General features: G+C 49.4%; 3 protein-coding genes across 6 annotated transcripts in view; 1 reads left to right on the forward strand and 2 right to left on the reverse strand.

Annotated features, from left to right (window-relative positions):
* ADGRA2 (adhesion G protein-coupled receptor A2) overlaps positions 1 to 13,183 on the forward strand; it is a 33,889-nt gene extending 20,706 nt beyond the window's left edge. Inside the window, exons 3-19 of one of the 3 annotated variants that reach the window (XM_016155236.2) lie at positions 1,304 to 1,375; positions 1,676 to 1,747; positions 1,891 to 1,962; positions 2,234 to 2,397; positions 2,868 to 3,081; positions 3,658 to 3,822; positions 4,410 to 4,608; positions 5,094 to 5,243; positions 5,381 to 5,542; positions 6,293 to 6,517; positions 6,704 to 6,920; positions 7,541 to 7,749; positions 8,455 to 8,582; positions 8,899 to 9,022; positions 9,494 to 9,639; positions 10,136 to 10,225; positions 10,449 to 13,183. In XM_016155236.2, the coding sequence (XP_016010722.2) occupies positions 1,304 to 1,375; positions 1,676 to 1,747; positions 1,891 to 1,962; positions 2,234 to 2,397; positions 2,868 to 3,081; positions 3,658 to 3,822; positions 4,410 to 4,608; positions 5,094 to 5,243; positions 5,381 to 5,542; positions 6,293 to 6,517; positions 6,704 to 6,920; positions 7,541 to 7,749; positions 8,455 to 8,582; positions 8,899 to 9,022; positions 9,494 to 9,639; positions 10,136 to 10,225; positions 10,449 to 11,721 (3,682 nt within the window). In that variant the 3' untranslated portion in view covers positions 11,722 to 13,183. The remainder of the gene's footprint in view (positions 1 to 1,303; positions 1,376 to 1,675; positions 1,748 to 1,890; positions 1,963 to 2,233; positions 2,398 to 2,867; positions 3,082 to 3,657; positions 3,823 to 4,409; positions 4,609 to 5,093; positions 5,244 to 5,380; positions 5,543 to 6,292; positions 6,518 to 6,703; positions 6,921 to 7,540; positions 7,750 to 8,454; positions 8,583 to 8,898; positions 9,023 to 9,493; positions 9,640 to 10,135; positions 10,226 to 10,448) is intronic. The other 2 variants (XM_016155237.2, XM_036228721.1) reach the window with 2 other exon arrangements.
* BRF2 (BRF2 RNA polymerase III transcription initiation factor subunit) lies at positions 13,111 to 17,806 on the reverse strand. The gene is made up of 4 exons (XM_016155238.2): positions 16,911 to 17,806; positions 16,106 to 16,165; positions 15,365 to 15,686; positions 13,111 to 14,636 (listed from the first exon to the last, which is right to left on the reverse strand). Exons 1-4 carry the CDS (start codon positions 17,062 to 17,064, stop codon positions 13,907 to 13,909), a joined length of 1,266 nt encoding a protein of 421 aa, XP_016010724.1. The 5' UTR covers positions 17,065 to 17,806; the 3' UTR covers positions 13,111 to 13,906.
* Positions 17,807 to 19,965: 2,159 nt separating this feature from the next.
* RAB11FIP1 (RAB11 family interacting protein 1) overlaps positions 19,966 to 26,829 on the reverse strand; it is a 31,236-nt gene continuing 24,372 nt past the window's right edge. Inside the window, exon 5 of one of the 2 annotated variants that reach the window (XM_016155240.2) lies at positions 19,966 to 25,979. In XM_016155240.2, the coding sequence (XP_016010726.2) occupies positions 25,761 to 25,979 (219 nt within the window). In that variant the 3' untranslated portion in view covers positions 19,966 to 25,760. The remainder of the gene's footprint in view (positions 25,980 to 26,829) is intronic. The other variant, XM_016155239.2, reaches the window with a different exon arrangement.

Genomic DNA, 26,829 nt, shown 5'->3' on the forward strand with positions numbered 1-26,829 from the left:
GGTCTGCATACGTGCACATCCCCCATGTGCACCCAGCACTGGGGCACCTCCCAGCATGCCTGGGTGTGGAAGCGCATCACTCCTTCTGGTGGCTTTCCTTCATTTCCCAAGGGGATTCAGGGTTATGGAGGCCAACTGGGTTGTTGGTTGGTATGAGAGGGAGCTGAGGTATGAGAACCCCTGGCCGTGGGCAGGACTAAGCAGGGTATTTAATTGTGCTGCAGATAGCTCTCTCTCTCTCTCTGTCTCTCTCTCTCTCTGTCTCTCTCTCTCTCTGTCTCTCTCTCTGTCTCTCTCTCTCTCTGTCTCTGTCTCTGTCTCTCTCTCTCTCTCTCTCTCTCTCTCTCTCTCCTCTCTTTCTCTCTGACTGTGTGTTTATATCCCCAACTGAGACTGTCAGTGAGAAAACAGGCCCCTGGTAGGGTAGCACCTCCCCATCCCGGACACCCATTTCCTCTCCCCCACAGCAGGGAGGCAGCTCAGTTAACCCCCTCCTGCCCATAATCCAGAAATGTCCCTGAAGCTTTGGCAGGCAGGGCCAAGAGCCCCCTGCCTCAGCTTGGGCTAGTGGGGTGGCAGGGGACTCTACCATCTTCTGTCCTGTCTGTGACCTGCCAGAGCTCAGCCCTGAGTTGGTTTTTCCCTTGCCACTTTCTCTCAGCACTGTGAGCTCCTAGGAGACCCTGGGGCGGGAGGGGAAGTGAGGACTGAGGGGCCAGGTCAGGTGATTTACAGCCCTGCCCTAGAGTTGGACTCGGTCAGCATCCATGCAATCATCAACCCATTGCATGACCTATTTCCTCACTTGTCAAATGGAGAGATCTGTAGGATAGCTATAAAAATACCTCCCAACACCCAGACTCAAGAAGAGTTTACCTTTGTAGATCAATTTACAAGACCATAACACCCATTTCGAAATGATTCTCACGACAGCCCCATGAGATACTTAGGGCAGCTCAGAGGTAGAGCCATGATGGGGCACCGGGCCTCCTGACTCCTAGTCCAGTGATCTCACCACTCCCTGTTTCCCCATGTTCTGCTTCCTCATCGAGGCCCTTTTATCCCATCTGATGGCATCTACATTCTCCCTGATGTCTTTAAGCCAGTACCCCTTATGTCAGGCAGGAAGGCTGAAGAGTCCTGTTCTTCATCCAGCCTCCTAACCAGTACTGAGGAGAGCTGGGATTTAGAAGGAAATCAGGTCCCAATACTTCTGGTGGCAGTGAGACTACCCAGTCCAAGGGGAGCAATGTTGCCCCCAGAGCGGGAGAGGTGTGAGGGCCTCCCCACTTGCCTCCCACAGGGACCTGAAGAATAATGTCATCAGCACGGTGCAGCCCGGTGCCTTCCTGGGCCTGGGGGAGCTGAAGCGCTTGTGAGTGGCATGTCCTGCCCCCCAAACCTCCCAGCCCACCCCATCTCCCTGGAGAAAGTCCCATGGATCCCATGAGCAACCACCCCTCCTACTCACCCCCACTGACCCTTCTTCTCACCCACCCACAGCTGTCCCCACTCCAGCACATTGATGGGAGATACACATTTCAAACCCCAGCCCCATCTCCCTCCTTTTCACACCACTCCCCATACAAGCCCCAGCCACGCTTGTGTGTCCCTCATAAGCTGATCTGTGTGCTACCACATGGCCAACTTGCTGAGGTTGTATGTGTCTCTCTAGAGATCTCTCCAACAATCGGATTGGCTGTCTTGCCTCTGAGACCTTCCAAGGCCTCCCTAGGCTTCTTCGACTGTGAGTAAGGGGCAAGGGGAGAGGGAAGGCTCACCTGAGAAGGAAGGTCTGGGAGGAAGAAGGCTGCCCCCAAACCTTACAGGTCTTCACTCACCCCTCCCTCCTCTGGCACTGGCACTCAGACTGTTCCCTGCCCCCTGCAGAAACATATCTGGAAACATCTTCTCCAGTCTGCAACCAAGGGTCTTTGATGAGCTGCCAGCCCTTAAGCTTGTGTGAGTATCTTTCCCCAGCCCACGGACCCCCGCTTCGTTCCTCTACCCAGGAGGGAGACACCTAGGCATCGTGACCACTGTGGCCAGCCTTATGAGTAGGGAGGATAGACAACAGCCGAAACTCCACATTTGCCTTCCCATGATTGCCATGCTGGTGCACACATGCCCAAGTTTGCCCTCACCAGCCTCCGTCCCTTCCTCGGGTTCCCTCCCTACTCCTTGAGCCTACACTTCTCTGCTCTATTCCGTGGCCACTCTACCCATTCTGCAGGGACTTCGGCACCGAGTTCCTGACTTGCGACTGCCGCCTGCGCTGGCTGCTGTCCTGGGCCCGGAATCACTCCGTGCAGCTGTCCGAGCACACACTCTGTGCCTACCCCAGTGCCCTACACGCCCAGGCCCTGGGCAGCCTCCAGGAGGCCCAGCTGCGCTGCGGTGAGCAGATCCTCGCCCTGCACTCCTTCCAGGGACCCTGCCTGCCCCTCAGGCCCCAGCCCTCCTCCTGAAGGGCCCCTCTGGCTCGAGGCTCCCTTTGCCTGAAGTCTTTCTGGGTGGTGGGCATTTCTCCAGGGCATCCTTTCCCCCAGATCCCATTGGGGGTCATCCTTCATCAGCTTTTCTAAACTTCCTTTGGGGATGCTGCTTTATGTTTTCATTTGGTTTCATCTCTTGGGATGACAGTTGTGGAAAAAAGTGCTGTGGAAAGGAGCACTTTTACTTATTTGTCCAAGACCTTCTTGCTGCTTCCCTGTGCTCCTATCTCTGCAGACTTTCTCCTGCCCCCTTTTCCTTCCCTAGGCTCCAGACAAAGGGGTCCCGGTGCTCCCCCTGCTGTACCCTCCCACACCCGTGCAGGCACACGTGCCTGTGCACTCAGGCCCCACTGCTCATGTCCCCTCCCACAGAGGGGGCCCTGGAGCTGCACACGCATCACCTCATCCCATCCCTACGCCAAGTGGTGTTCCAGGGTGACCGGCTGCCCTTCCAGTGCTCCGCCAGTTACCTGGGCAACGACACCCGAATCCGCTGGTACCACAACCAGACCCCGGTGGAGGGCGACGAGCAGGCAGGCATCCTCCTGGCCGAAAGCCTCATCCATGACTGCACCTTCATCACCAGGTACAAGCCCTGCTGTCCCTTCTCAGTCAGGGCAGTGGGTGAGAGTGGCCAGGGCACCTATTGCCCACCTTCCAAAGGAGCTATGCCCAGACACATTCCTGAGAGTACGTCATTTGTGTAAGAGTGTGCATGTGCATGTATGTGTGCTCATGGAAATCCAGGACTAAGTCACAAATGGTCTAGATAAGGGATAGGAATTAAATGCCTGATAGAAAAAAATAATTATATCTGACATTTCTTTAGAGCTTTTACAATCTATATAGCGGCTCTCATCTATAGAATCAGACTTAATCTCTCCAATGGACTTGCAACAGAGGTACTATTATCTTCATGATAGAGATGAGGAAATTAGAATTCAGAAAAACAATGTCATAGGCCAATCAGAATTGAAGGAGTATGTACCTGTATTCCTCCCTTAGTCAAAGAATAAATAAAGAACCTGAAGCTCATGCCCTACATGCCCTGGAGCAAGGCAGGGCGCCTGTTGGGTGGCCAGGGCAGGGGCGCTTAGGGAGGGTGGTGTGGCCTCAAGAGTGCCTCACCGAGCCAGCCCTCTGCCCGCCTGCCTGCCCGCAGTGAGCTGACCCTGTCTCACATCGGTGTGGGGGCCTCAGGCGAATGGGAGTGCTCCGTGTCCACGGTCCAGGGCAATGCCAGCAAGAAGGTGGAGATTGTGGTGCTGGAGACCTCTGCCTCTTACTGCCCTGCCGAGCGCATCGCCAACAACCGTGGAGACTTCAGGTTCGGTGTGCTCTGCTGCCCCAGAGACCCAACCACCATCCCTGACCCAACCGCCCAGACCTCCCCAGGCCCTACATCTGAGATTACAGGTGACCAGGGTCTCCCCATCTGCCTTAAGATGGAGAACACACTTCTTTTTGTCATTCAGCTCTAAGTCTTGCTGTTGTATTTAGAGATCTTATCTTTTTTTTTTTTTTGGTATGAAATTACCACCTATGTAAATTACATTAGTAGTTTATATAGCCCTCCCACACAAATGTCACATTTAATATCCCAATGACCCCCTCAGTTAGGAAGGACAGATGCCATTTCCCCATTGTACAGCTGAGGTTGCGGAGGCCCTGAAAGGATAAGTGGTTTGAATTCAGGACTCAGAGTCCAGTTCCCATAGCACCGTGACAGCACTACAGAACAAACAGTTAGAAAAGAAGGTGGAGCTTGGGAACCCCATGAAGCCTGGCCCAAAACCACTCTTCGGGATCCTTCTGCCAGCTCTCAAGGGGTCTGGCATCGCAGTTCTCAGGGCAAGGGAGGGTCCCTTACCCTGAGAAGCCTGGATCATCCACAGCTCCTGCCTCTGCCCCCAGGTGGCCTCGAACTCTGGCTGGCATCACAGCCTACCAGTCCTGCCTTCAGTACCCTTTTACCTCTGTGCCACTGAGTGGGGGTGCCCCGGGCACCCGGGCCTCCCGCCGCTGTGACCGAGCTGGCCGCTGGGAGCCGGGGGACTACTCTCACTGTCTGTATACCAACGACATCACCCGGGTGCTCTACACCTTCGTGCTGGTGAGGCCAGGACAGCAGAGGGGTGGGGGCACCCCATCAGCTCTGGTTCTGGGGAGTGGGGAAGAAAGAAGCCTCACAGCTGCTCCTCCACTCCTTGGGTGTGCAGTGAGGGCCTCTGGTTCTTCTCCTCCAGCTTTCCTTCTTCCAGGGGATTCAGACAGACCCCCAAGGGCACACAAAGGAAGTATGAGCAAGCATCTTTATCCCTCAACATAGCAAGGGCAGTCTTAAGGGGGAAAACAAGGACAGTGTGAGGTCATCCCATTATCCTTGGGCCAGTGGTGAAAGAAATAGGAGGCCTTGGGTTATGCTGAACTCACTCCTTACATGCACCTCCTGTCTTGATTAGACCTAGCCGGTATGCTCAACCACTCTCCCTAGGCACTATCGCCCTGAACCTCAGCACAAAGGAGGGGTCCCCTGGGGGCAGTTCTGAGGGAGGAGGAGCAGACTGGATGATCCCCTTTCTTCTCTAATACCCCCAGATGCCCATCAATGCCTCCAATGCACTGACCCTGGCCCACCAGCTGCGCGTGTACACGGCCGAGGCTGCCAGCTTCTCAGACATGATGGATGTAGTCTATGTGGCTCAGATGATCCAGAAGTTTTTGGGTTATGTTGACCAGATCAAAGAGGTGAGATTCAACTGAGCCTCTGGTACCCCTTGAAACCCTACCCACAAACTCTACCGTTTGCTCAACCCTCTCATACTCCAGCCCCTGTGTCCCAAACCCCACTCCTGCCTCAGTGACTCCCCCACCTGTCCCTCCAGCTGGTGGAGGTGATGGTGGACATGGCCAGCAACCTGATGCTGGTAGACGAGCACCTGCTGTGGTTGGCCCAGCGCGAGGACAAGGCCTGCAGCGGCATCATAGGTGCCCTGGAGCGCATTGGGGGGGCCGCCTTGAGCCCTCACGCCCAGCACATCTCTGTGGTAATGTGGGGCAGCCGGGAGGGAACTCTTTGGGGGGCCTGGCATGGGAGGAGGGACCTTAGAGTCATCTAGGAGGGAAATGCTTCTCTCTCAGGCAACAAATCCTCCAAGTATGTACCTGCTTTGTGCCGAGCTAGCAGGAACACCAAACTTTTCTAGGTTCCCAGTCCCATGGAACCAAATCCTGAGTTGTCAGGGCATTTCAAAGAGAGAGAGGCCAGTGACACCGGAGAAGTTATGCACAACTTTATGGTGGGGAACCAAGCTGTAGGGGGTCAGCACTGTGATGGAGTATGGAGTAATGGAGACTTATGTTCCCTGAGAAGAGGAGGATATATTCAATGGTGGGTCATGAACCAATTAACAATCATGGCAGAGCATCTTCTACGTACAAAATATTGTGCTGGTCCCTTTGGGAGATACAGGATCTTGGACATGGACCATACCCTGCGGCTTAGTTGGGGCAGCAGAACTACTATGTGTTAAGAGGGGAACAAGATACAAGGTGGGGTGTGAGTGAGTGGGAGGAAGAGCCTTAGGAGGGAGGAGGAGGTACCATGATCAGGGGCTAGGGAGACTCCATGGCAACCACAAGATTGGCAAGGCCTTGAGAAGACAGTGAGGAATAAAGGGTAGAGGGACACGGCCTGAGCAGATCTGCAGAAAGTAGCTGTGCAGTCTCAGGCCGGAGAAGGCCAAGAGAGGGGCGACATATCTCAAAGGGTGGAGTGACGAGGTCCCTGTCCCTAGAACTCAAGGAACGTGGCATTGGAGGCCTACCTCATCAAGCCACACAGCTACGTGGGCCTGACCTGCACCGCCTTCCAGAGGAGAGAGGCGGGCACGCTGGGCGCCCGGCCTGTGGCACTGGGCCAGGACCCTTCGCCCGAGCCAGAGCCCCTGGCTGATCAACAGCTCCGCTTCCGCTGCACCACTGGGAGGCCCAACATCTCTCTGTCATCCTTCCACATCAAGGTGGGCACTGGGGCAGGGAGGCTGCTAAGAGGGGAGGTGCCTGGATGCAGGTGCCTGGTGGGGGTGGACAGTGTGAGAGGAGGCAGAAGCCAGAAAAGGGGAGAGGGGAGGCAGGAGGAGGGGCCTGGAAGACATCAGAGTCCTAGTGGATCTGGGTGTTTCTGAGAAACTCCTGTGTCCCCCCAGAACAGCGTGGCCCTGGCCTCCATCCAGTTGCCGCCCAGTCTGTTCTCATCCCTTCCGGCTGCCCTGGCTCCCCCAGTCCCTCCAGACTGCACCCTGCAACTGCTCGTCTTCCGAAATGGCCGCCTCTTCCGCAGCCACGGTAATACCTCGCGCCCTGGAGCCTCGGGACCTGGCAAGAGACGCGGCGTAGCCACCCCTGTCATCTTTGCAGGAACCAGTAAGGGACTTAACTCCTCATACCTCCTGGGATCCTCCCAAGTGTTTGTCCTGTGTCCGTTCATTCTGCCCTTCCCCAACCCACATTGGCCCCTAACATCCCCATAGAGGTGGCCCCTCACCATTTCCAAGGGGACGGGGGACAGAGATGTCCAATAAAGAAAGGGATTCATAGAGAAAAGGCTTGGGAAGACACTGGATTTTATATCCCAGATTTGGCAAATTTCGAAAGGGCTGTAAGCATAAACCCTTGACCCACCTGGGCTTCCCTCCCTCCCACCTTCCTAACCGTGTGCCATCTCTCCCTTTCTTCACCTAGGTTTCTGCTCCCTCAGCATTACCTCTACCTTCTTGTCCCTGACCCCAGCCCTAGAATCCTCTCTGTTGGGGCGCATCGCCAACACTGCTGGCATAGAGTGGGCCACCTCCCAGTGCTTCTATTTTGATTCACCTTGGGGTCTCTCCAGTTAGACTGAGGACCTGGGGGGCATGTCCTCATTTGGCCCAGCCCACATCTGGCACAGCGTGTTCCATGTCTGCACAGTTGCTGCTGCTTAGTTCCACCCAGCCAGCCTCCCGCGACCTGGTTCGTGCCTCTGTGGACTTCCCTTCCCCCTGTAGGTGGCTGTGGCGTGGGAAACCTGACGGAGCCAGTAGCTGTTTCACTGCGGCATTGGGCTGAGGGTGATGAACCTGTGGCAGCTTGGTGGAGCCAAGAGGGGCCAGGAGGGGCTGGGGGCTGGAGCTCTGAAGGCTGCCAGCTCCGCTCCAGCCAGCCGAACGTCAGCTCCCTGCACTGCCAGCACTTGGGCAATGTGGCTGTGCTCATGGTGAGTGTAGTGGGACCGAGGGGAGGGAAGACCACGGGATAAGGAACATGTGCAAGGTGGGGCAGGGTTCTCTGATCCCCGGGCCCACAGAGAAATACAGAAAATACAGCAGCTTTCTCAAGCCTCATAACTGTCAAGACTCATAGGGAAATGTCCCTCTGGTCTCCCCCTACACCTTTCATCTTTCCGGAGACAAGGAGGTCCTGCCTCCACTCCCACATTCAAAGAAGGATCTGGAACTACCCAGCCTGGTCTTCGCATCCTGCGCTGTCTGAGACCAAGATTGTTAAAGTGGGGTGGGGGAATTGGGGAACATTTCTCCTTTCTGGTCACCCTCCTCACTCACCGCTGTCTAGTTCCCCCTCCCTCACTACATTTCACATGCTGCTTTCCCAGATGCTCAGCAGACATGCAGCTGTATTATAGATGGAAGCTCCCCCCTCTTTACTCATCTCTGATTTTCAGGCTGGAGACCTGTAAAGACCCCAGAAAGGCAAGCAATAGGTTATTAAAACGACCTAGAGCAACTTTCTGAGAGTGGATGTTGTGGTGCTTACATCTAAGCTGAGGACCAAAGCTGACCAGGCTTGGGAAGAGGAAAACTGGCGGGGGCAGGCGGGGGCGTGGGGGCAGGGGCAGGACTCCATGGGGCAGCCCTTTCTCTTGCCTTCCTAGTACTCACTTCCTCTTTCCCACTCTTTCCAGGAGTTGAGTGCCTTCCCCAGGGAGGTGGGGGGCTCAGGGGCAGGGCTGCATCCGGTTGTGTACCCCTGCACGGCCCTGCTGCTGCTCTGCCTCTTCTCCACTATCATCACCTACATCCTCAACCACAGGTGGGAGCTCCTGCCGGAAGGGAGGGTGTGGTGGGAAGGCTGAGGGTCTCACTAAGTACTGGCAAGTTTTCCTTTCCCAGGTGGGTCCATATGACATTCCCAGGCTCTTGCCTAGCATTTTCTTTGAAGGTCCTGGGGTTGGAAAACACATTTTAGGGGTTAAAGCCTTCCTGCCCTGGGCCTTTTATCACATTCACACACATGCATGCACACTGATATCTGCTGATCCCTCTTTGGCCCTTTCAATGGCTTTGAGAGCCCATTGGCTTGACCTTACACTGGGCGGCCCATTAATTAAAGACTGTTTCTGGGACAGCTCCATCCACGTGTCCAGGAAGGGCTGGCACATGCTGCTGAACCTGTGCTTCCACATGGCCATGACCTCTGCCGTCTTTGCAGGAGGCATCACACTCACCAACTCCCAGATTGTCTGCCAGGCAGTAAGCGGAAGGGGCTGAGGTGGGGGTGGGGAGCTCTAAGATTAGTGGTAACAGCCTAGGGACAGAGTAGGGAGGTGCAGAAGAAAAAGGGTGTTCACACTAATAGGCCCCAGCTCCACTGTTCTATGTCAAGTCTTTCTTGAGAGGGGAGGGGGACATGAGTAGATGGTGGTCAGAAGCAAAGAAACTGGGAGGTGGCTCTTTGAAGTAGAGAGTGGGGACCTGCAATGGAGGAGAGGTCAGGGGCCAACCAGATTGCAATAACAGGGTCATGAAGAGTCACCAGAGTGGGAGAAAACCTTGGGGTGTAAATAGAGGGGGTAAGAGCAGGGACAGAACCTTGGGGCAAAGCTGGGTGGAGTTGGGGGCTGGAAACCTGGGAGGAGTGGGAGCATACTGCAGGGCTGAGGCTCTGGAATGGCTCCAGTGGTAGCAGCCCAGCCCCCCAGCCTCAGTGCCTTGATCCTGCAGGTGGGCATCACTCTGCACTACTCTTCATTGTCCACACTGCTCTGGATGGGTGTGAAGGCCCGCGTTCTCCACAAGGAGCTCACTTGGAGGGCACCTCCTCCACAAGAAGGGGACTCTGCCCCACCTGCTCCCCATCCTATGCTCCGGTACATGCTCAGCTTTGCAATGGGGAAGGGCTCAGAGGAGGGCATAGGACATCAAAATGTTTTCCCAGGGCGGATGCAGGGTGGGTCTAAAGTCCTGAGAGACCACTCTCCAAAGACAGAAGAGGCAAGGTCCTAGGTGACAGCAGGTTGCCCAAGGTCATGCAGTGGGTACATTTTTAGGGCTTTCCAGGCACGACAAAGCCAGAGAAGGAAGTGACTCCAACAATACCAGGGAACTGCACTGAACAGGGATCCTGGGAACCCAAGTGGCACATCCAAATTCTGTACTGTTTAGGGTGAGAGCAATTCTGGCCTCTGTCCCTTAGAACAGTCTTGGCCAAGTCCCCTAGGGATCTACCAAGACTAGCATCCCTAGCAAAAAAAAAAAAGCATGACAATTTAAAGGGGACAGAAACCTGGAGTCAAGGGTTCTGAGCACCTGGTTCCTCCCCTATGTTTCCCATCTCTCTGACCGCCAAACCCCATTCCTCTCCAGGTTCTATTTGATCGCCGGAGGGATCCCACTCATTGTCTGTGGCATCACAGCTGCTGTCAACATCCATAACTACAGGGACCACAGCCCCTAGTGAGCACAATTCCTGCCTGACCCAAACCTACCCACCCCAGCACCAGATGCCTTCCACTCCACTGGTGGCCCACCCAGCCAGCGACCCCACCCAAGCTCTTGCATGTTGACTAAGCCAGTCTCTGTCAACTCACTTTATTCTCTATATCCCCAAGCACCCAGCTTATGAGCCCTGCCTCCAACATGTTTCCCATTTTTATCCACTGCTTGTGTCTCCCCTCAGCTGCTGGCTGGTGTGGCGTCCAAGCCTAGGAGCCTTCTACATCCCAGTGGCTTTGATTCTGCTGATCACCTGGATCTATTTCCTGTGTGCAGGGCTACGCTTGCGGGGTCCTCTGGGACAGAGCTCAAAGGGGGGCACCAGCAGGGACTCCCTGGACCCAGGAGAGGAGCTGAGGGGTTCCACCAGGCTCAGGAGCAGCGGCCCCCTCCTGAGTGACTCAGGTTCCCTTCTGGCTACTGGCAGCGCAGGGGTGGTGACGCCTGGGCCCCCAGAGGATGGCGATGGCCTCTATTCTCCAGGAATCCAGCTAGGGGCGCTGGTGACCACACATTTCCTGTACCTGGCCATGTGGGCCTGTGGGGCTCTGGCAGTGTCCCAGCACTGGCTGCCCCGGGTGGTGTGCAGCTGTCTGTATGGGGTGGCAGCCTCCGCCCTGGGCCTCTTCGTCTTCACCCACCACTGTGCCAGGCGCAGAGACGTTAGGGCATCCTGGCGCGCCTGCTGCCCCGCTGCCTCGGCCTCGGGTGCCTCGCCCCGGGCCGAGCCCGCCACCCCAGAGGACAGTTCTCCAGTATTCGGAGAGAGGCCCCCCTCCCTGAAGTCCTCCCCGAGCAGCAGCAGCGGCCATGTGCCGCCCCCGGCCCCCTGCAAGCTTACCAACCTGCAGCTGGCCCAGAGTCAGGTGTGCGAGACAGGAGTGGTGACCCGTGGGGAAGGGGAGCCAGAGCCCGCAGGCTCCCGGGGAAGCCTTGCCCCCCGCCACCCCAACAACCTGCCCCATGGGCGCCGCGTGCACAAGAGTCGGGCCAAGGGGCACCGTGCAGGGGAGGCAGGTGGCAAGAACCGGCTCAAGGTGCTGCGTGGGGGCATGCTGGCCGGGGCCCCTGAGCTGCTGTCCAGCGAGAGCGGCAGTCTACACAACAGCCCGTCGGACAGCTATCCAGGCAGCAGCCGCAACAGCCCAGGCGCCCGCCTGCAGCTCGAAGGAGAGCACACACTCACGCCATCTGAGGGCAGCGACACAAGCACTGCGCCGCTCCCCGAGGCGTGCCGGCCCGGCCAGCGCCGCAGCGCCAGTCGCGACAACCTTAAGGGTGGCGGGGGCGGTGCTGCGGAGAAGGAGAGCAAGCGCCGCTCGTACCCACTCAACACGGCCAGTCTGAATGGTGCCCCCAAGGGTGGCAAGTACGACGACATCACCATGAGCAGCGCCGAGGCGGCTGGCAGTGGCTACATGAAGACAGGCCTCTGGAAGAGCGAGACCACTGTCTAGGGTGAGGGCAGGCGACACTTTAGGACGGGCTGGGCACACAAGCTTGTTACTCCAGCTTCTCGGGGGCCCTCAAAGACGTCTATCGGTACGTCAACAGGTTTGAGGTGGAGGTGCCGAGGGCTGCACCTGGGCTCACCAGCTTTAGCCCTGCAGGTTTGGGAAAAGGAGAGGCAGAGGCTCGCCACTGGTAAGAGAGCCATCCCTCTGGGGTAGCCACAGACAATCCCAGGGCCACAGGCATCATACATTTCCGTCCCAGCCCAGGCTAGTTTTGGCAATCATGAGTGCCATCCAGGGTAGCGAGGAAGGCCCTGTTAGTCTGTGGAGTGATGAATAGAAAGGCACAGCACAGCCCAGGAAGGCTTCTCCCAAGGTGCTGCCCGCATCTTGTCTGCACTGCCTCACTGGTGGGCATCAGTCTTATCAGGAAAACAGAGACGAGAGCTTGAGAACAATGTTCTTTCACTGCCCTCCTCTGTTGTCAGCCATCTGTGCCTAGATCCTAGGACTTCTCCCTGACCCAGTTTTTGCCTAACTAGGAAGCCAGCCTAGCAGAGGAGCCTAGCAGATGAACCAGGACCAATGGGAAGTAACAAGGTGCTGCTTTTCAGATTAACTATGCAAGAGGAGGTGGGGCAGTGTGAAAGGCAGTTTGGGAGATCGACTAGTCCCGAGGAAGGGGGGCAGGTGCACAATTAGGGAGGAACACTATTCCCACAGGATTGGTACACACACTACACAGCAGGGCTCCAAGGTGACACTTAAGGACAAAGCCAAGGTCCTACACCTAGGAGGCTGACTCTACCAGAAGTCTGGGGATAATCTGAGGGAAGTAGAAAGTAGTGCTTAAATTTGGTACTGAATTATTCACACCTTAAACCTAGTCCTATAAACAATGAAGAGGGGCTCAACTACAGGGCTGCAGGTGGTGTTGGAGAAGCACTTACTAGTTCGATTACAAGACCTATGTCCCCAGTCTCAGCATTCCAACACCAAGGGACTGAGGAAGAGTACTTCCCTGCCTCCATGAGGCCATATGAAAGAGCTATTCCAATCACTTAATCTCTAGCTCTATATTACAGAGAAAGCTCCCAAACATCAGCTTCCTGCCTCACAGAAGGCCAAGCCAAGTCCTCCAAAGTGGTGGGCAGGGTCCCTGCAGCTCCCCTGGGGCCTGTGTCTCCACTTTTAAACACCAGCACTCATATTTTCCCCCAACATAAAAAGCAACCACCAGCCTTTAACTACAGAAAGTTGAAAGAAACTGGGCCCTTGTGAACAGTATCATGAAAACAAGGCCTGGTCTAGGTCCCCTCCCAGTCTTGATGTTACCCCAGCCTGATCACCCAGGTGAAAGAGGACATGGGGAGGAAAGAAAACTCACACACCTTGGGATGGATCCTGTTATTTATGCTTGCTGCACAGACAATATTAGACAGGAAAAAAAAAAAAAAAAAAAAAAGCTTTGTATTATTCTTCCACATATGCTGGCTGCTGTTTACATACCCTGCCAATGCCTTAGCACTGGAGAGCTTTTTGCAATACGCTGGGGAAAGGGGAGGGAGGGGATGAAAAGTGCCAAAGAAAACATGTTTTTAAAAGCTCGGGTTTTATACAATAGAATGTTTTCTAGCAGATGCCTCTTGTTTTAATATATTAAAATTTTGCAAAGCCCTTTAAGCTATAACCTTGCTCCACCCATGGTCCTTTTGTTATGAGGTAGAGGATCTCAAGACACCATGCACATGAACCCACCGCCTATGAAAGGACACAAGGCAGTTGCCCAGTTCCTGTCCTCTGAAGGCTGATACCGCTGGAAATGCCGATTGCTCCACACCAGCAGGGAGGCCACATCAGGCCAGCAGCAGTGTATCCAGTTCAAACCAGGAGCAGGAGAGAGCCCGGCCCTCTCCCAAGAGTCTAAAAGTCACCCCACAGAATGTGACCATATGCAGCCTGCTCTCTGGCACCAAGAGAGGGGACTTTCTCCGACCCAAACATCCTACACTCCTTCTGATTTCTACTCCAGGATCTGGGCTCCAATTAACTTCAGAACCCCTCTTGGTTCCTTTAAACAGGAAAGACTACACATAAGGACTTGTATATACGTATTTCTCTGGATATGACAGACCTATCATCGGGCTGCTGTCAGAATGGGGTGAAGTGCCCCCCAACCTGATGTATATCAGGGAGGATTGGGACCACTCATGGCAGCAGACTGTCTAGCAGCTTGGGCTCTCTGAAAGTCCCTAACTTCCTGAGGGGTACGCAAATATTGCTCTATTTCACTATCAGAAATGTTCTCATCTCCGGTGACTGTGGAGATAGGGGGTGTAGGACAGACTCGCTTTGGGGGCTTCAACATGCAGGGTGGAAGGAGAAGGGCAGGACTAGCTGATCGCTTCCTCTCAGGAAAATCTAGGGAACTATTCCCCACTTCCTCTTTTCCCTGTCCTTGCCCCTGTCCCATCCCCTGCAACTCCTTCTGGGCCTCCACTTCTGCTGTTCCTTCTCGAAAGGCCTTGCGGATCAATGTGTGGCGGTGCTGGAGCAGGTCACCAATGTACTTCACCACAGACCTTTTGTCGAGTTTCAGAACCTGCAACCAGGCCAGCTGCTCAGCCATCCGCAGCAGCACAGCCAGCAGCTCCTGTAGGCGTGAGGAAGCGGGGTAGGGCAGGTCCACATTTGCCAATTTACAAAATCGGGTCAGGGAACATGTCAGACGATTTGACGGCTGCAGCGACTGCCAAGCCAGGAAAGTAGCAGCAGTGATAACAGGCAAGGGATGCCGCCCAGTCACCAGCCACGTCTCATCTGCCAGCTCCACCAACTGCAGTGTTCGTGACAGCATCTTCTCTTTGTCTTCCACATATTTGGCTGGCACAGATGGAGAGGCTTGGAACAGTTTGAAGCTGAAATAACCAAAATGAGAATCTAGTCTCAATGCCTAATGGAGCTGCTCTTCCAAAGTGAGAAAGAGCAGTCTGCTCAAGATGGAAAAGCTGTTCTAGCCTCTTGGGAACACATAAGCTTGCTTTTGTACAGGTACTGAGATAAAACAGGATAAGCCCTCTGCTTCTGAGGTGAAGGTCAGGAGAATGCAGAAGGGAGCTAACAGTTGTTGAGCACCCCGTCAGCCATTATTCTAGTGCTTTACAAATGTTCTTTAATCTACCCTACATCCTGCTATATGCATTTATAGTTTAAAAACTTGCCTATGATCAAACAAGCATCAAACCCCAGACTATTTGACACTGATAGCCTTTGCTTTCTACTATTTTTGTCAGAAAAAAGAACATGGCTACTTTAAAAAAAAAAAGAATTAGCTTCTAACTGCAGCTCTGCCATCTACTAATTTTCTTTTAGCTCCATTCACAGATGATTCCACTGGGGCAAGGCTGTTGCATATAGCCATGTAGGTCATGCATGACGTAAGTGGTACAACTCAGAAGCCCTGTGCCAAGGCCGAGACCTACTTTCCTACATCATTAGGTTGCTGTGAAGATAATGTGATTTGAAAATTATAACATTCTAGAAATGTAAAATGGGATTAACTTTATTAGTACTAGGCACAGCCAAAGATAAAAGGATTCAGTTCTAAGGACCCGTCCCATCCCAGTGTCTCCCACTAGGCAGATACCTGCTACAGTAGGTCTTCACCAGGTCTATCAAGCAAAGAGATGGCACGTCCAGCCCCAGGAGCTTCACTATCTGCATGTAGGTGCCAGAAAACACATCCAAATCTGCATACAGCAGGGTGCAGATGGTTCCCATGGTTAGGGGCCAGTTATGCTGCCGGCAGGTGATTAAGACACAGCACCCAACCAACACCTCCTTCTTTTGCAGTCTGGCAGCACGAATACCAGAGTGTCGGTATGCCTGTTTATAGTACGCAACTGCTGTGTCCTCAAATGTTGATGGCAACTGCAAAACTCGACAGAGGTCCCTCACTCGGCAGAGACCTAAGAAAACCCACAGCAAGAGTTAGAGGGGGTCAAAGGAGCTCTGTGCAGCTCCTAGCAATTTCTGCTAAACCTGCCTCTGATACAAGATGCACAATGACAGCAGTGACACTTTGTGAAGTCATTCTGAAAGCACAAACAAATTTGTGGAGAGAAGTCACATTTCAGCCCATCATTTTTTTGGAGGCTGGTCTGATTCAGGGCCAAACCAAAGTCTACCTCAAACATATGCCTGAACAAACCAAAAGCTTATACTGAATTGATCCCTCTCCTAGAACCATCCCTGTCTTTTAATTCTAATTACCATTCTCTTCTACTCTACCTAACATGGTAATACTGAAATCAAGAAAAACAAACAGATGGGCTGGACCATCAAAATTTTCTTTAAAGTCATTGTAACATAAAAGGTTGATTCTCACCTCGTTGTTGACTGCGACTAACTTGTTCATTTTCCCCTGTGCTTCGGGAGTATGTTACTTCTGTAAGAAAATGGAAAACAAATAGGTTGTTTAGCTTTTAGGCACCAGACCCCTGCTCTCCCACCACACAAAGCCAAGGAGCAGAATTCGAATCATTAGGTATCTGCTCCTTTCTCATAGAAGGTGCCCATCTATGCACGTTAAAAGTCCCGCTTATTTTCTATGTCCACAAGCTGTATCAAATATACAGAGAATGAGGAAGATTGGGGCTGCACTAAAGAGGCTCCAAGTGTTCCAGATTTTCAGAAATTTCAGTACAAATTTGTATCCTCCTGTACATCAAATCCAGGCAATTTTCCTGGCTGCATATTTTGAGGGCTGCACAGGTCTGGGACTTGGAAAGCAAAGAAAGAAGGATGTTTTGCCAATTAATGCTAAAAACTACTTCAGGTTAACAAATACAGGTTTACAAATACAGTATGCACTGTATTTGTAAAGAATTGATCCACAATCTTTCCACCGTGACCAGACTAGATAAGTTGAGTGGAACTTTCTCCTTGTTTCATTTATTCGAGGTTTATTATACCTCCTACTTAATATGCCAGATAATGTACTAGATACCAGGAAAACACATGAATGGCAGTCCTTGACGTCCTGCAGCTCACTCGTTCACTCTAGGTCGTTTTCTCCCATATTTAAGTGTGTACGTGACAAGGAGTAGGCAGGAAATAAGAGGAACCTAATGTCAATCGTTCTACCGCCCCAGGCTGTATCCACACCTCCCCGGAAAGGCTGGCAAAGGTACCTCGGAGGTTACCCTCCTCACTGAAGGTGGTAGTAAGAACTCCCTCGGTGACCACGCAGCCGCAGTCCGAGCACACCAGCTGGCTCTGCGAATAGTGCGAATCTTCCACCAGCTCAGTGGAGCCGCAATCGGGGCAGCGGCCTCCGCCAGGCATCTCACAACCTGCCCAGCGCTGCTGGAGCCTTCTAAAATCCACCCCCGACGTCCGCCACGACAATCTAACGGAAACAGAAACCAAAGGGGGAGCCTTCTAAGGTCTGCACCTTTCTCTTCCGGCCAGCGCGACAGCGATACAGGTAGGTCCCTCGGCTTGGAGACTGCACGACACTTCCGGTCCGTTTTTCTTCAGACTCGGGTAGAAAAGTAAGCTAGACGAGGAGGTTCCTGTCCTGGACTGCGTCTTTGGGTTCCTAGATATCCGTAGCTAGTTTGAGGTGGGCCAGCGTTTTGGGCTGAATTTGGGTGAACTTTCTACCTACATGGACAAGTAATTATTGCCTTTCCCCAAACAACTCTCCTCTCTAAAGCGCTATGGGAATTTCAGAGTCTCTATTTCTTTGGTAATAAATGTTGATTTTGGCTATAGAACAAAGTATGCGTCTAAAAGAGAGAGTAATGTAGTGAAAGAGCAGGAAATTGTGTTCTACTTAACGAAGTGTCTCCCCCAAGCAAGTTGCTTCCTCTCTTTGCAGTCTGTTTTTTCTCAGCTGTAGAACGAGGGAGTGTAATTAAAATCCAGAGTGGCAAATTCAAATACTTTCAGAGGCTAGGGAAGAAATGTCTAAGGGAGTTGCAGTGAAAGAATACGGCATGGTGCAGCTTTTGGCAAACTGAAGGGTTTAAGCTTAAGCTTTAAGATGCTGCAAAATTCTGGCCTCAAAATACCTAGCTTGGTATTGTATATATTAAAGAATCTTGAGTAAAATTGATGCTATTCCTGGAACCAAGCTTACAAATTGTTTATGAAAATGGGGCCATGTACTAAACCTGACAAGCTTAGGAGAGGCCTGCATGGTGGGCCTTACAAACGCAGAGACCTAAAGTAACCACGTAGGATGGTCTAAACATAAAAATTCTTAACTAAAAATGGGTCATGGCAGGTAGTAACATCCTGGGCCTGTTGCTCCCTTGACAAAGGTCAATCTTTACCTTAAGTAAGCTTGGCTATTGTCTTTTTTGCATCTAAGATAACATGCCCTCGGAATGTCAGAGTACCCTGGACACCCAGGGTACACTGCTACACCAGAGCACAAGACCACAGACCCTCTCATTGTTATCTTGTTCCTCAAATACCATTTCTATGTGCTGTAAACATTAATGATTAAATATCCTCTATTCACCAATGTAAAAGAAGTATATGTCTCTCCATTTTACTTTTTATCCTGTCTCAGAGATCTCCCCACTTTGCTCTCTCCTGCTCCCTTAATCTACCACCCATGGATTTCATGTAACCCTCCTTACCTCCTTTGATTCTAATGTATAAAGTAAGTTGCAAAACTGCCATTCTCTGGAGTATTTTCTCAATTCGTTGAGATCTTGCTTCCCAGCAATTGTCGTCAGTTTGGCTCAAATAAACTCATAAAAATTCTCTACAGGTTTAGGCATTTCTTGTGTTTACAAAATTAAAAATTATGTATGTTATGTTTAAGTATAAATTAAAAGTCACCAAAAGAGTATATTTTCTTCTAATTTCATTCTAAGAATATTTTAATGCTTGAAAATTTTAGGATCAGTTCTATCTGAAAAATAAGAAAGTTGAGTTAGACAACCAGAGGTCTAATGACTCCAAGAAAGCGATGCGAGTTGTCATAGTGAGAGATGAAAGTGTGCAGAGAATTTCTGTTTCTCAGGCTGACAATGGAGAATTTCAAGCAGGCCTCTGGCATTGGGAGATTTTAGAAGCTGTAGTGGGCTCAATTTCAACCTCTCATGGGATTGAGGGGGAGAGTGATATTAGACCTTACCACTAAGAACAGAAAATGATTGAACAGCTCCTATGAAGAATGAATTGAATGATAATGGTGTCTTGTCAGCGCCTTAACAGATAGGGATACTCTCTTGAGGAATAAGATACAGGGTACAGCTGCCTTCTTTAGAAGATCAATAAACCATTATGCATCCTAACACTGAAAAAAAAATCAAAAGAAAAATGGTGTTTATAAGTCTAAAGAGTTGAGGCTACAGGGTGACCATGTATCCAGTGAATCTTCAAACAGTATTTGAGCCTCAAAAAAAAAAAAAAAAAAAAAAAAAAAAAAAAAAAAAGGATCTGAACGAACAGAGCTATAGGTTCTTTTGAAAGAGCTATGATCAGCAGTCAGGTACAGAGGACTCCCTCTATGCCTCATGAGACTGTAAGTTCCCTGGCCTGCAGTGCAAAACAAGGACATATCTCTCACACACACACACACACACACACACACACACACACACACCCCTCAGAATTTCTGAGTTAGTTTTAGACAGTATAGTTGATATCCTTACTTAGGAGGAAAACATGTTCCTAAAAACAACACAATTTGGCATTGGAAGTAGTTCTTTATGTCATCCTACATGAACAGAATCAAACTCCTCTTATTTCTCATTTTGTGCGGACTTTAAACCTAGCTGCATTTTTAAATGGGATTTTATTACAGTTGTCTACCATGACAGAAGCCTTAAATTATGCTTTCCACAACACAACTCATAGTAAAGTGGAAGAGCAGTTTTATGATCCCCCAATCAGCAACTGTAAAGAGTGGAGGAGTGAGTCTCTTTTCCAGTCACAAGTGTGTGATAGCATAAAAAAGCCTTGCCCTCAGAAACTAACAGGCTGGTAGATGGGCAAGGCACAAGCCAGAAGATGGCGCACTTTACTAAGACATATAAGTCAGGGGGTTCGCTTTCTCAAGAAGTCGATTTATTTAAGACATTTATTTGTCTTCCTCCAGGAATTCAGGACAGATACATCATCCTCAGTGCCCTTCCCACTGCTACAAACTCTTCTAAGATTACCATCATTCAATGATACTGATTATCTGTTTTAAAGACACTCCTCAAACCCCTTTCCTCAACCCCCAGCCCCACTGCTACCTGCCTTCTGTGAGACTGGAACCATGTTTCTTGTTTCTGTATCACCCGTGGTCACATGGTATCTGGCACACAGGCTTTTAGAATGCTGAGTGCTCAGAATGAGCTGGATTAGAGCAGAAAGCTCCTGGGGTTGGGAGGCCATTGGAAAAGCCATCCCAGCCATGGTCCAAATGGGAAATACTGACCTTAAGGCCAGAGTTCTTTCTAGAGAGAAGACTAAAGAGGAGGCACTGATGGTGTGGGACCTGAAGGAAGCTCTTCACCAGCCCTCCGTTGGTTAGATGTGTGTATTTTAGTTAGTTTGGTGCTTGTCTGACTTAACTTTGATTGCAAGTCTCTGTGGAAATGACCTGGCATCCCGTGAGCACCTCCTATAGTGAGGGATGGCACTCAGTAAAGAGCTGTTCAGCTCCTGTGAGTCCCTGTCCTAGGTGGGCCTGTCAGAAGCAACACAGAGGAAGGATCATTCTAATCTAGAGCAAGTATCTAGGAGGAGCTGAGCAGCTCTCAGGTCCTTAGTCCAGCCTCACCCTTGGGCTCCTTCCAGGTCAGTTGACTGAAATGTTGTCACTCTAAACCAGTTTCACTCTGAGCCCTGAGGATACTCTTGCCTCCTCACACAAAGCCTGGCAGTTAGCACAGGCCTTGGAGCCTTTTTGACAGAATTTCCTTCCTACTACCTCATCTCTGTAGTAGATATTCATTCTTCTCCAACACTCACAGGTGAGACAGCCACAGAGCATGACCAGGACTGTCTAAATTCTAGCTCCAAGTAACTTCCCTTGCTCATATTCACTTTCTTCTCTTGCATTGTTTATCTGTGACTCCAACACACTTTTCTTCTCCCAGGCTGAGGATTAATGTGTTCAATTCTTGAGCTCCTAGGAACAAAGACATCTGATAACTCTAAGGAGATGGTCATAGGCCCCTATTTGCTGACCAGTCCCCTCATCTGAAACATCCCTTCTCAGGGAGGCTGGGGCTTACCTGGCCTTATCTTGAGAGAGGACTGAGCTATATGGTCTCCATTTCCCCTGCCTGCTCCAACCCTCCATGATTCCAAGTGAATGAGAACATTATCTCCTTGGCCCCCAGTGATCTTAGACTAAGGGTCGACAACCTTTTCTGTAAAGGGCCAGATAGCAATTATTTAGGTTTGGCAGATGATATGGTCTCTGTTGCAACAACTACTATAGTCTGCTGATGTAACGTGGAAATAGCCATAAACAATGACAAATGAGCATGGCTGTATTCCACTAAAATTTGATTTTCATTTTGATTTTTTTTAAATCATTACTAATATAAAAATCTCCAGTATTCGATGTTGTGCTGTTGATTATGGTCAACATTCTGTGCATTAGATCTCTAGATTTATCATACTCGGCTAGATGGCCATATAAAAACAGGGGACAGGCCACATTTGCTGCCTTCTGTTCTAGATCTCCAAGTCAGAAAAGTGAGTTCAAATCCTTTCTTAACTACACACTGTGTGACCATAGGCAAACTAAAGTTCCACTGCCTAAGACTCATCTGCATAATGGAGACCTTATCTACCATGAAGAGAATTAGAAATAGTACCCCTCAGTGCTAGTGAACAGTGGGAGCTCAATAAATGGGCCTTCCTTTTACAGTCACGGTTCAGCCTGAAGTGAGCACTTGATATGCAAGGACAGAAGCACCTTTCTCTCCACTCTGTGAGAGCCTATCGATGTCGCCAAGGTGACTATTTCCAGGGCTCAGGATACAGGTTTCTGTGTGAAATAGTCAAACATCAAAAGGCTAAGAAGTGAGAACATTCTCCCTCAGGAGATTTTGTGGCTTTGGGATACACTGGCTCCACAGAATTCAAGTAAGCCAGTTTTGAATTTGAAATGACAGCTCATGCATTTCTGGAGGTAAAGACTGCAGAGCCCAAAAGATGTCACCTTATGTGAAGCCTCAGGCACAGGATCTATTTGCTTAGAGACTGGGTTCAAAGGCTAAGGGAGCCCATACTGCTGATGCTTTGGCCAAGGTTAAAGAGTGGTAACTATACCCTGTAACTACTTTCCATGGGGGTGGAGGGCAGAGTGCTCGTCCAGCAAGTCCTCATTCTGGTCCAGGGGTGGCTGTGATGATAACCTGAGCCAGAAGTGACCTAGAGATCATCTTCACAGTCATCACAGCTCTTCTGTAGTAGGAGGTGGTTAGCTGGGGCAAGTTCTCCCTCCGAATCACTCTCATTCCTTGCAGACTATCTAAAGGCATGCAGAAATGTTCAAAACATTTTTGAACATTTTGAGATGCATGTTCTCATCTTCATTTAAAAGTGTATCTATCTGCATGAGGGTCAAATGCTGGGACAGCAAATCAAAATAAGAGTGGTTATCTCTTGGTAGTGAGGAACTTATATTTTTTTTTCCCTAAGAATAACTGTGTATGACATTAGAGAAATCTACAGCCCAAGTGGATGGCAGGGGAGTGGATGTGCTTAGTGAACAGTGGGAACTCAAAAAATGATCCTTCCTTTTGCAGTCAAGGTTCAGCCTGAAGTGAGCACTCGATATGCAAGGACAGAAAAACGGCTTTCTCTCCACTCTGTGAGAGCCTATGGTCCTGCAGGCCAAGATGAGGGATATGTCATAGAAAAGGAATCAGAGATGTCCCATCCTCTGGAGGAGAAAGGGCATGGGGATCCCTGGGCACCAGGCAAGGTGGCAGCAGCAGGAATCCAGGTGAGAGAGACTCTCAGAGGGTGAGAAACACTCATCACCCCCAAGAGAGGTTGTCCAGGAAGACAGAAGAAATTTTTATTGCACCTATACTAAACTACAGACACAAATCTTTGAAAGGTTGTACCATTTTATTTAGTGTTGTAGGGAATTTTAAGTTATTTCTTAAAAACAAAATCAGAGAAATTCAAAATTCCCAAAGTAACAAAGCAGGAAATAATTCTACAATCCAAAAACACTGGCAATTCTTCTGTTGGAGGGAGGAAGAGGTAAAGTTAGTAGTTCACATAATAGACACTGAGAAAACAGAGTGGAGGTTGGTATGGATACTAGATTAAGTTCTCCACCTAAGGAAGGCAATTAATCTTTCAGCCTTGAGGGAAAATTAAAAAAAAAAAAGAAAGAAAGAAAGGCCAATTAGGAGAAGGGACCCAGTAAGGGATGATCCTGCATAATTTAACATTAAATTGCCTCTGGCCTTCAATACAGTATGTGGCTGAGTGCTGTGAACCTTCCTTCCTCTATGTCCTTTTGAGCTCCCAGTTAGCAAAGCTGGAACCATACATATCTATCCCATTCACACATGCATACATGCACACACCTCTCCCTCAGGTCAACAACTGTGCTGCATGGCAAAGGGCAGACTTTCTTGCTCCTGCATTCTGCTAACGCAGGGGAGGGCAGGACACCTATCAAAGTCCAAGAAATGAGATGATATGAAACAACCAGGCAAAGGATTGATGGTTCTTTCAGGGAGCTAATCTCCAAATGAAGTTCATTGCAAGGTGTTTGATATTTAATCTGATATTTAAAGTACTGACTGCCCTTTCTGGAGGCAGCCATGCAAGGCCAAGAAGGGAGCTGCCCCTGCTTCTTCAGAGCACAGCCTCCTCCCAGCGTCCATCAGTTATGTTAGCATTCACAGCAACTAAGGCAAGTCCCAGTTCTCTTTGTGTAGGTGGGCACATGCCCTGAGACATACGCCGGTTATAGGAGACCAGCACTTCAACTTACCAACCCCTTCCAATGGCTCAGAACAGGCTAAACCTTTTCCTAGATAAATTCTCCCCTAAAGTAGAGTCCTCAAGGACAGTGAACAAACAACTTTCAGGTTATCTACTTTGAGAGGTACAGGAATGCTATAAGTTGAATTTTTTTCCAGGTACTTTGATAGGTACAGGAATGCTGTAAGTTAAATTTTTTTTCCAGCATCGGTAGAAGCCAGACACCCTTGAAGTAAATTGTCCTTCATTCTCCAGAGTTCCCAAGTGGCATTTCAGAGCACAGGAATTCATTCCTCTACCCAGACGTCCCTCTCTAACACTGACCAAGGTACATTCATCCCCAAGGTCCTAGCAGCAGATATCTCCAAACCAACCACCGTGCATGAACAGTGCAGGTCTCCATGCCAGCTCTTCAAAGGAGAAATCATTCAGAGCATAGTTGTCCCCCAGTGCACTGGGTTATCACAGTCAAAATACATTTATATCAAGTAAAAAACATGTTGCAGGACAAATATATACATGTACGTTTTCAGAGTTCAAGTGAATATACCATTCTCTTTGTAGGTATGTAAATAAATTTCATAGCACTACAAAAATACAAGTCATCTGAGAAGTTTACAGTGGTCCCGGTACTTTGGGAGAGTATTAAATAAAATAGCCATAGATAATTAAAAGCTAATTTGATAAATCATGTTACAGTATCATCTTTCAGATTAAAGTGCTCCGATACAACTAAGGTTACAGCAAACGCGATCTTGAAAAGGAATTCCGCTGCCAACAATCTTGCCTCTTAACCTCAATAAAACAGGAATATACATAGATTTCTCCAATTTATAACTGTTAAGATCACCACCTGCCCACCCTACTGGCCTGTAATATCCCTCCGCCAGGAAAGAGATAAAGATTTCATGAGATTCTGTCACAACCAAGAGAAAAAAATGAGTAATACAGAGATATCCTAATTCCAGTATTCGATTACTAATTACCTGAAGAATCTGAACTGGTGTAAATAGTTAAAAAGGGAGCAAGTGTCCTAGTTTAAAAAAAATGTATATTAATCTAGTTTTAAAAATACAGCAGCGATCCAAAAATAAGGATCATCTATCTTCTTTCTCTTTGCAATTTTATAATGGCAAGCAGGGAATGCCAGGAGGTACTGACAAGGAAACCAGGGGCCCAAGCCAAGGCACAAGGGGAAAAGGCCACAGAAACCCTACTAAAATCATTCCATACCTGGTGGAACCATTTTTAGTAAGTGCTAAGGTCACCCAACCTCTTATCAAGACACCTCTTATCTAGCCAGCAGGAACCCTGCTTTCCTGAGAGAAGGGACTTTGGCCAGCTCCCCTTGAGTACAAAGTAACTCTCTCAGTCCCCTATTCTACTTCTTATATCTCCACACAAGGCCTCATGGGTATGTACAGGGCACATTTTAAAGCTAGAGATTAGTGGAAGCTGATGTGTAGAAAAGGCAGTTCGTTTAAAATTTAAATGGCACATTTAGAGGCTTTTCTTATACTCCTTTACTCCAGTCAAACAACTAGACCAAGTCTAAGAGGCTCTGTAGGTTGACGTGGTCTCAAAGTTTAGCATCTGTAGCCAAAAAGCCATGCCTGAGGTAATAAAAAGCCAAAAGTGTGTGTAACACAGCAGCAATTGTATGGTCTTTCTCATTTCACCCCAAGCTTTAATGACTGGGCAACATGTATTTAGAATCTCAATATCAAAGAAAGAAAACCCCAATGTTAAAATATATTAATACCCCTGGAATCATGTGACTCTCTGGGCCAAGATCAGATCTTATGACCATGTCTTTGGTCAGGGTATAAAATATTTACAACATAGTTAAAGGCACAGTGGCATTTGAAAATAAAATCCTGGGAACGTACAGTAAAAGATTCATTGTAATAATTAACCTGGCTTCGATTAGTAGAATTGACTCTTGCCAGATAACATGCAAGAGAGACGCTAACTTGGAGCCTGTGAGCTGGTTATCAGGTACATGGAGTCCTTGACCTCAGGAGGAGGTGGAAACAAACTCATCAGTGTCGTATGCTGGCCATTCACATCTTTCCTGCTTTTTTGCCGACCTGAGCTGGAACTCGGAGGATGTTGGGAGTTTCTTCCATGACCCTGACTAGCAGATTGTCTATATAGTCTTCCAGCTCGCGGACCTGGAACTCCTTCTTGCTTATTGTTTCCTTCTGTTTGAGGACCAACTGGATCAGCTCATCATGGGTTAGCTGTGCATACGCGAAAGCAGGGTCCGAGGGGTTGTATTTCTTTGGAGAGAAAAGAAGGGAGAAAAAAGTGATAAATTCAGCAAAGAAGTCTAAATATCTAAAAGAAATACAAAAGAGGAAGCTGTTGTTAGTGATCCAAGTCTCCTGTTTTCAACAGACATGGAAAACAGGTTGGTAACTGACGGAAGTTTTCTGTAAAGGGCCAGAGAGTAAATATTTTAGGCTTTGCAGGCCACATATGGCCTTCATCGCATGTTCACTTTTGTTGTTCATTTGTTTTTTTGTTTTATGACCTTTTAAAAATGTAAAATCCATACTTGGCTCATAGGAGTTACATCATCAGTATTTATAATCTGGGATGCCTGGAGTCCACCTGCAAACTGACCAGGCAAGAACCACAAGGAAACACAAGATAAGGATTATATTCAAAGTCTCCAGGAAAAGGAAAAACAAAACAAAACTAACTTTTCCTGAAATCTGTGGCTCAGGAGATTTATAAGTTTGAAGAAACAAGGTCCTTGGACAACCTCAAGACAATTCTGCCTGCAGAACTCTGAAGTAATCACATTTTCACTGCCCTGAGGGTCTAATGGTTTCACTTAAAAAGGCTAAAAGGCCACCTTCTACAAGAAAGCTAAGTCAAGAGCATAGTCAACACTGTCACATGACAGAAGGCCTTGTTTGGTCCAGTGACAAAAACTGCCTACACGAGCCAGAATCCAAAGTAAACTCCCATCTTCGTGTCCTGGCTAGGAAGAAAAGCACAATGATTACAATATTAGCTTAGAAACACACACTGATATTTTCATATACAGGGCAGGTGTCAACCTAACAGACTAGACTACACAGAAATAAGTGAGATGTTGGACCACTTTTGAAAAACTGCTTC

Source organism: Rousettus aegyptiacus, unplaced genomic scaffold (assembly GCF_014176215.1).
Source record: "Rousettus aegyptiacus isolate mRouAeg1 unplaced genomic scaffold, mRouAeg1.p scaffold_m13_p_11, whole genome shotgun sequence".
In the NCBI taxonomy this organism is placed as follows: Eukaryota; Metazoa; Chordata; class Mammalia; order Chiroptera; family Pteropodidae; genus Rousettus; species Rousettus aegyptiacus.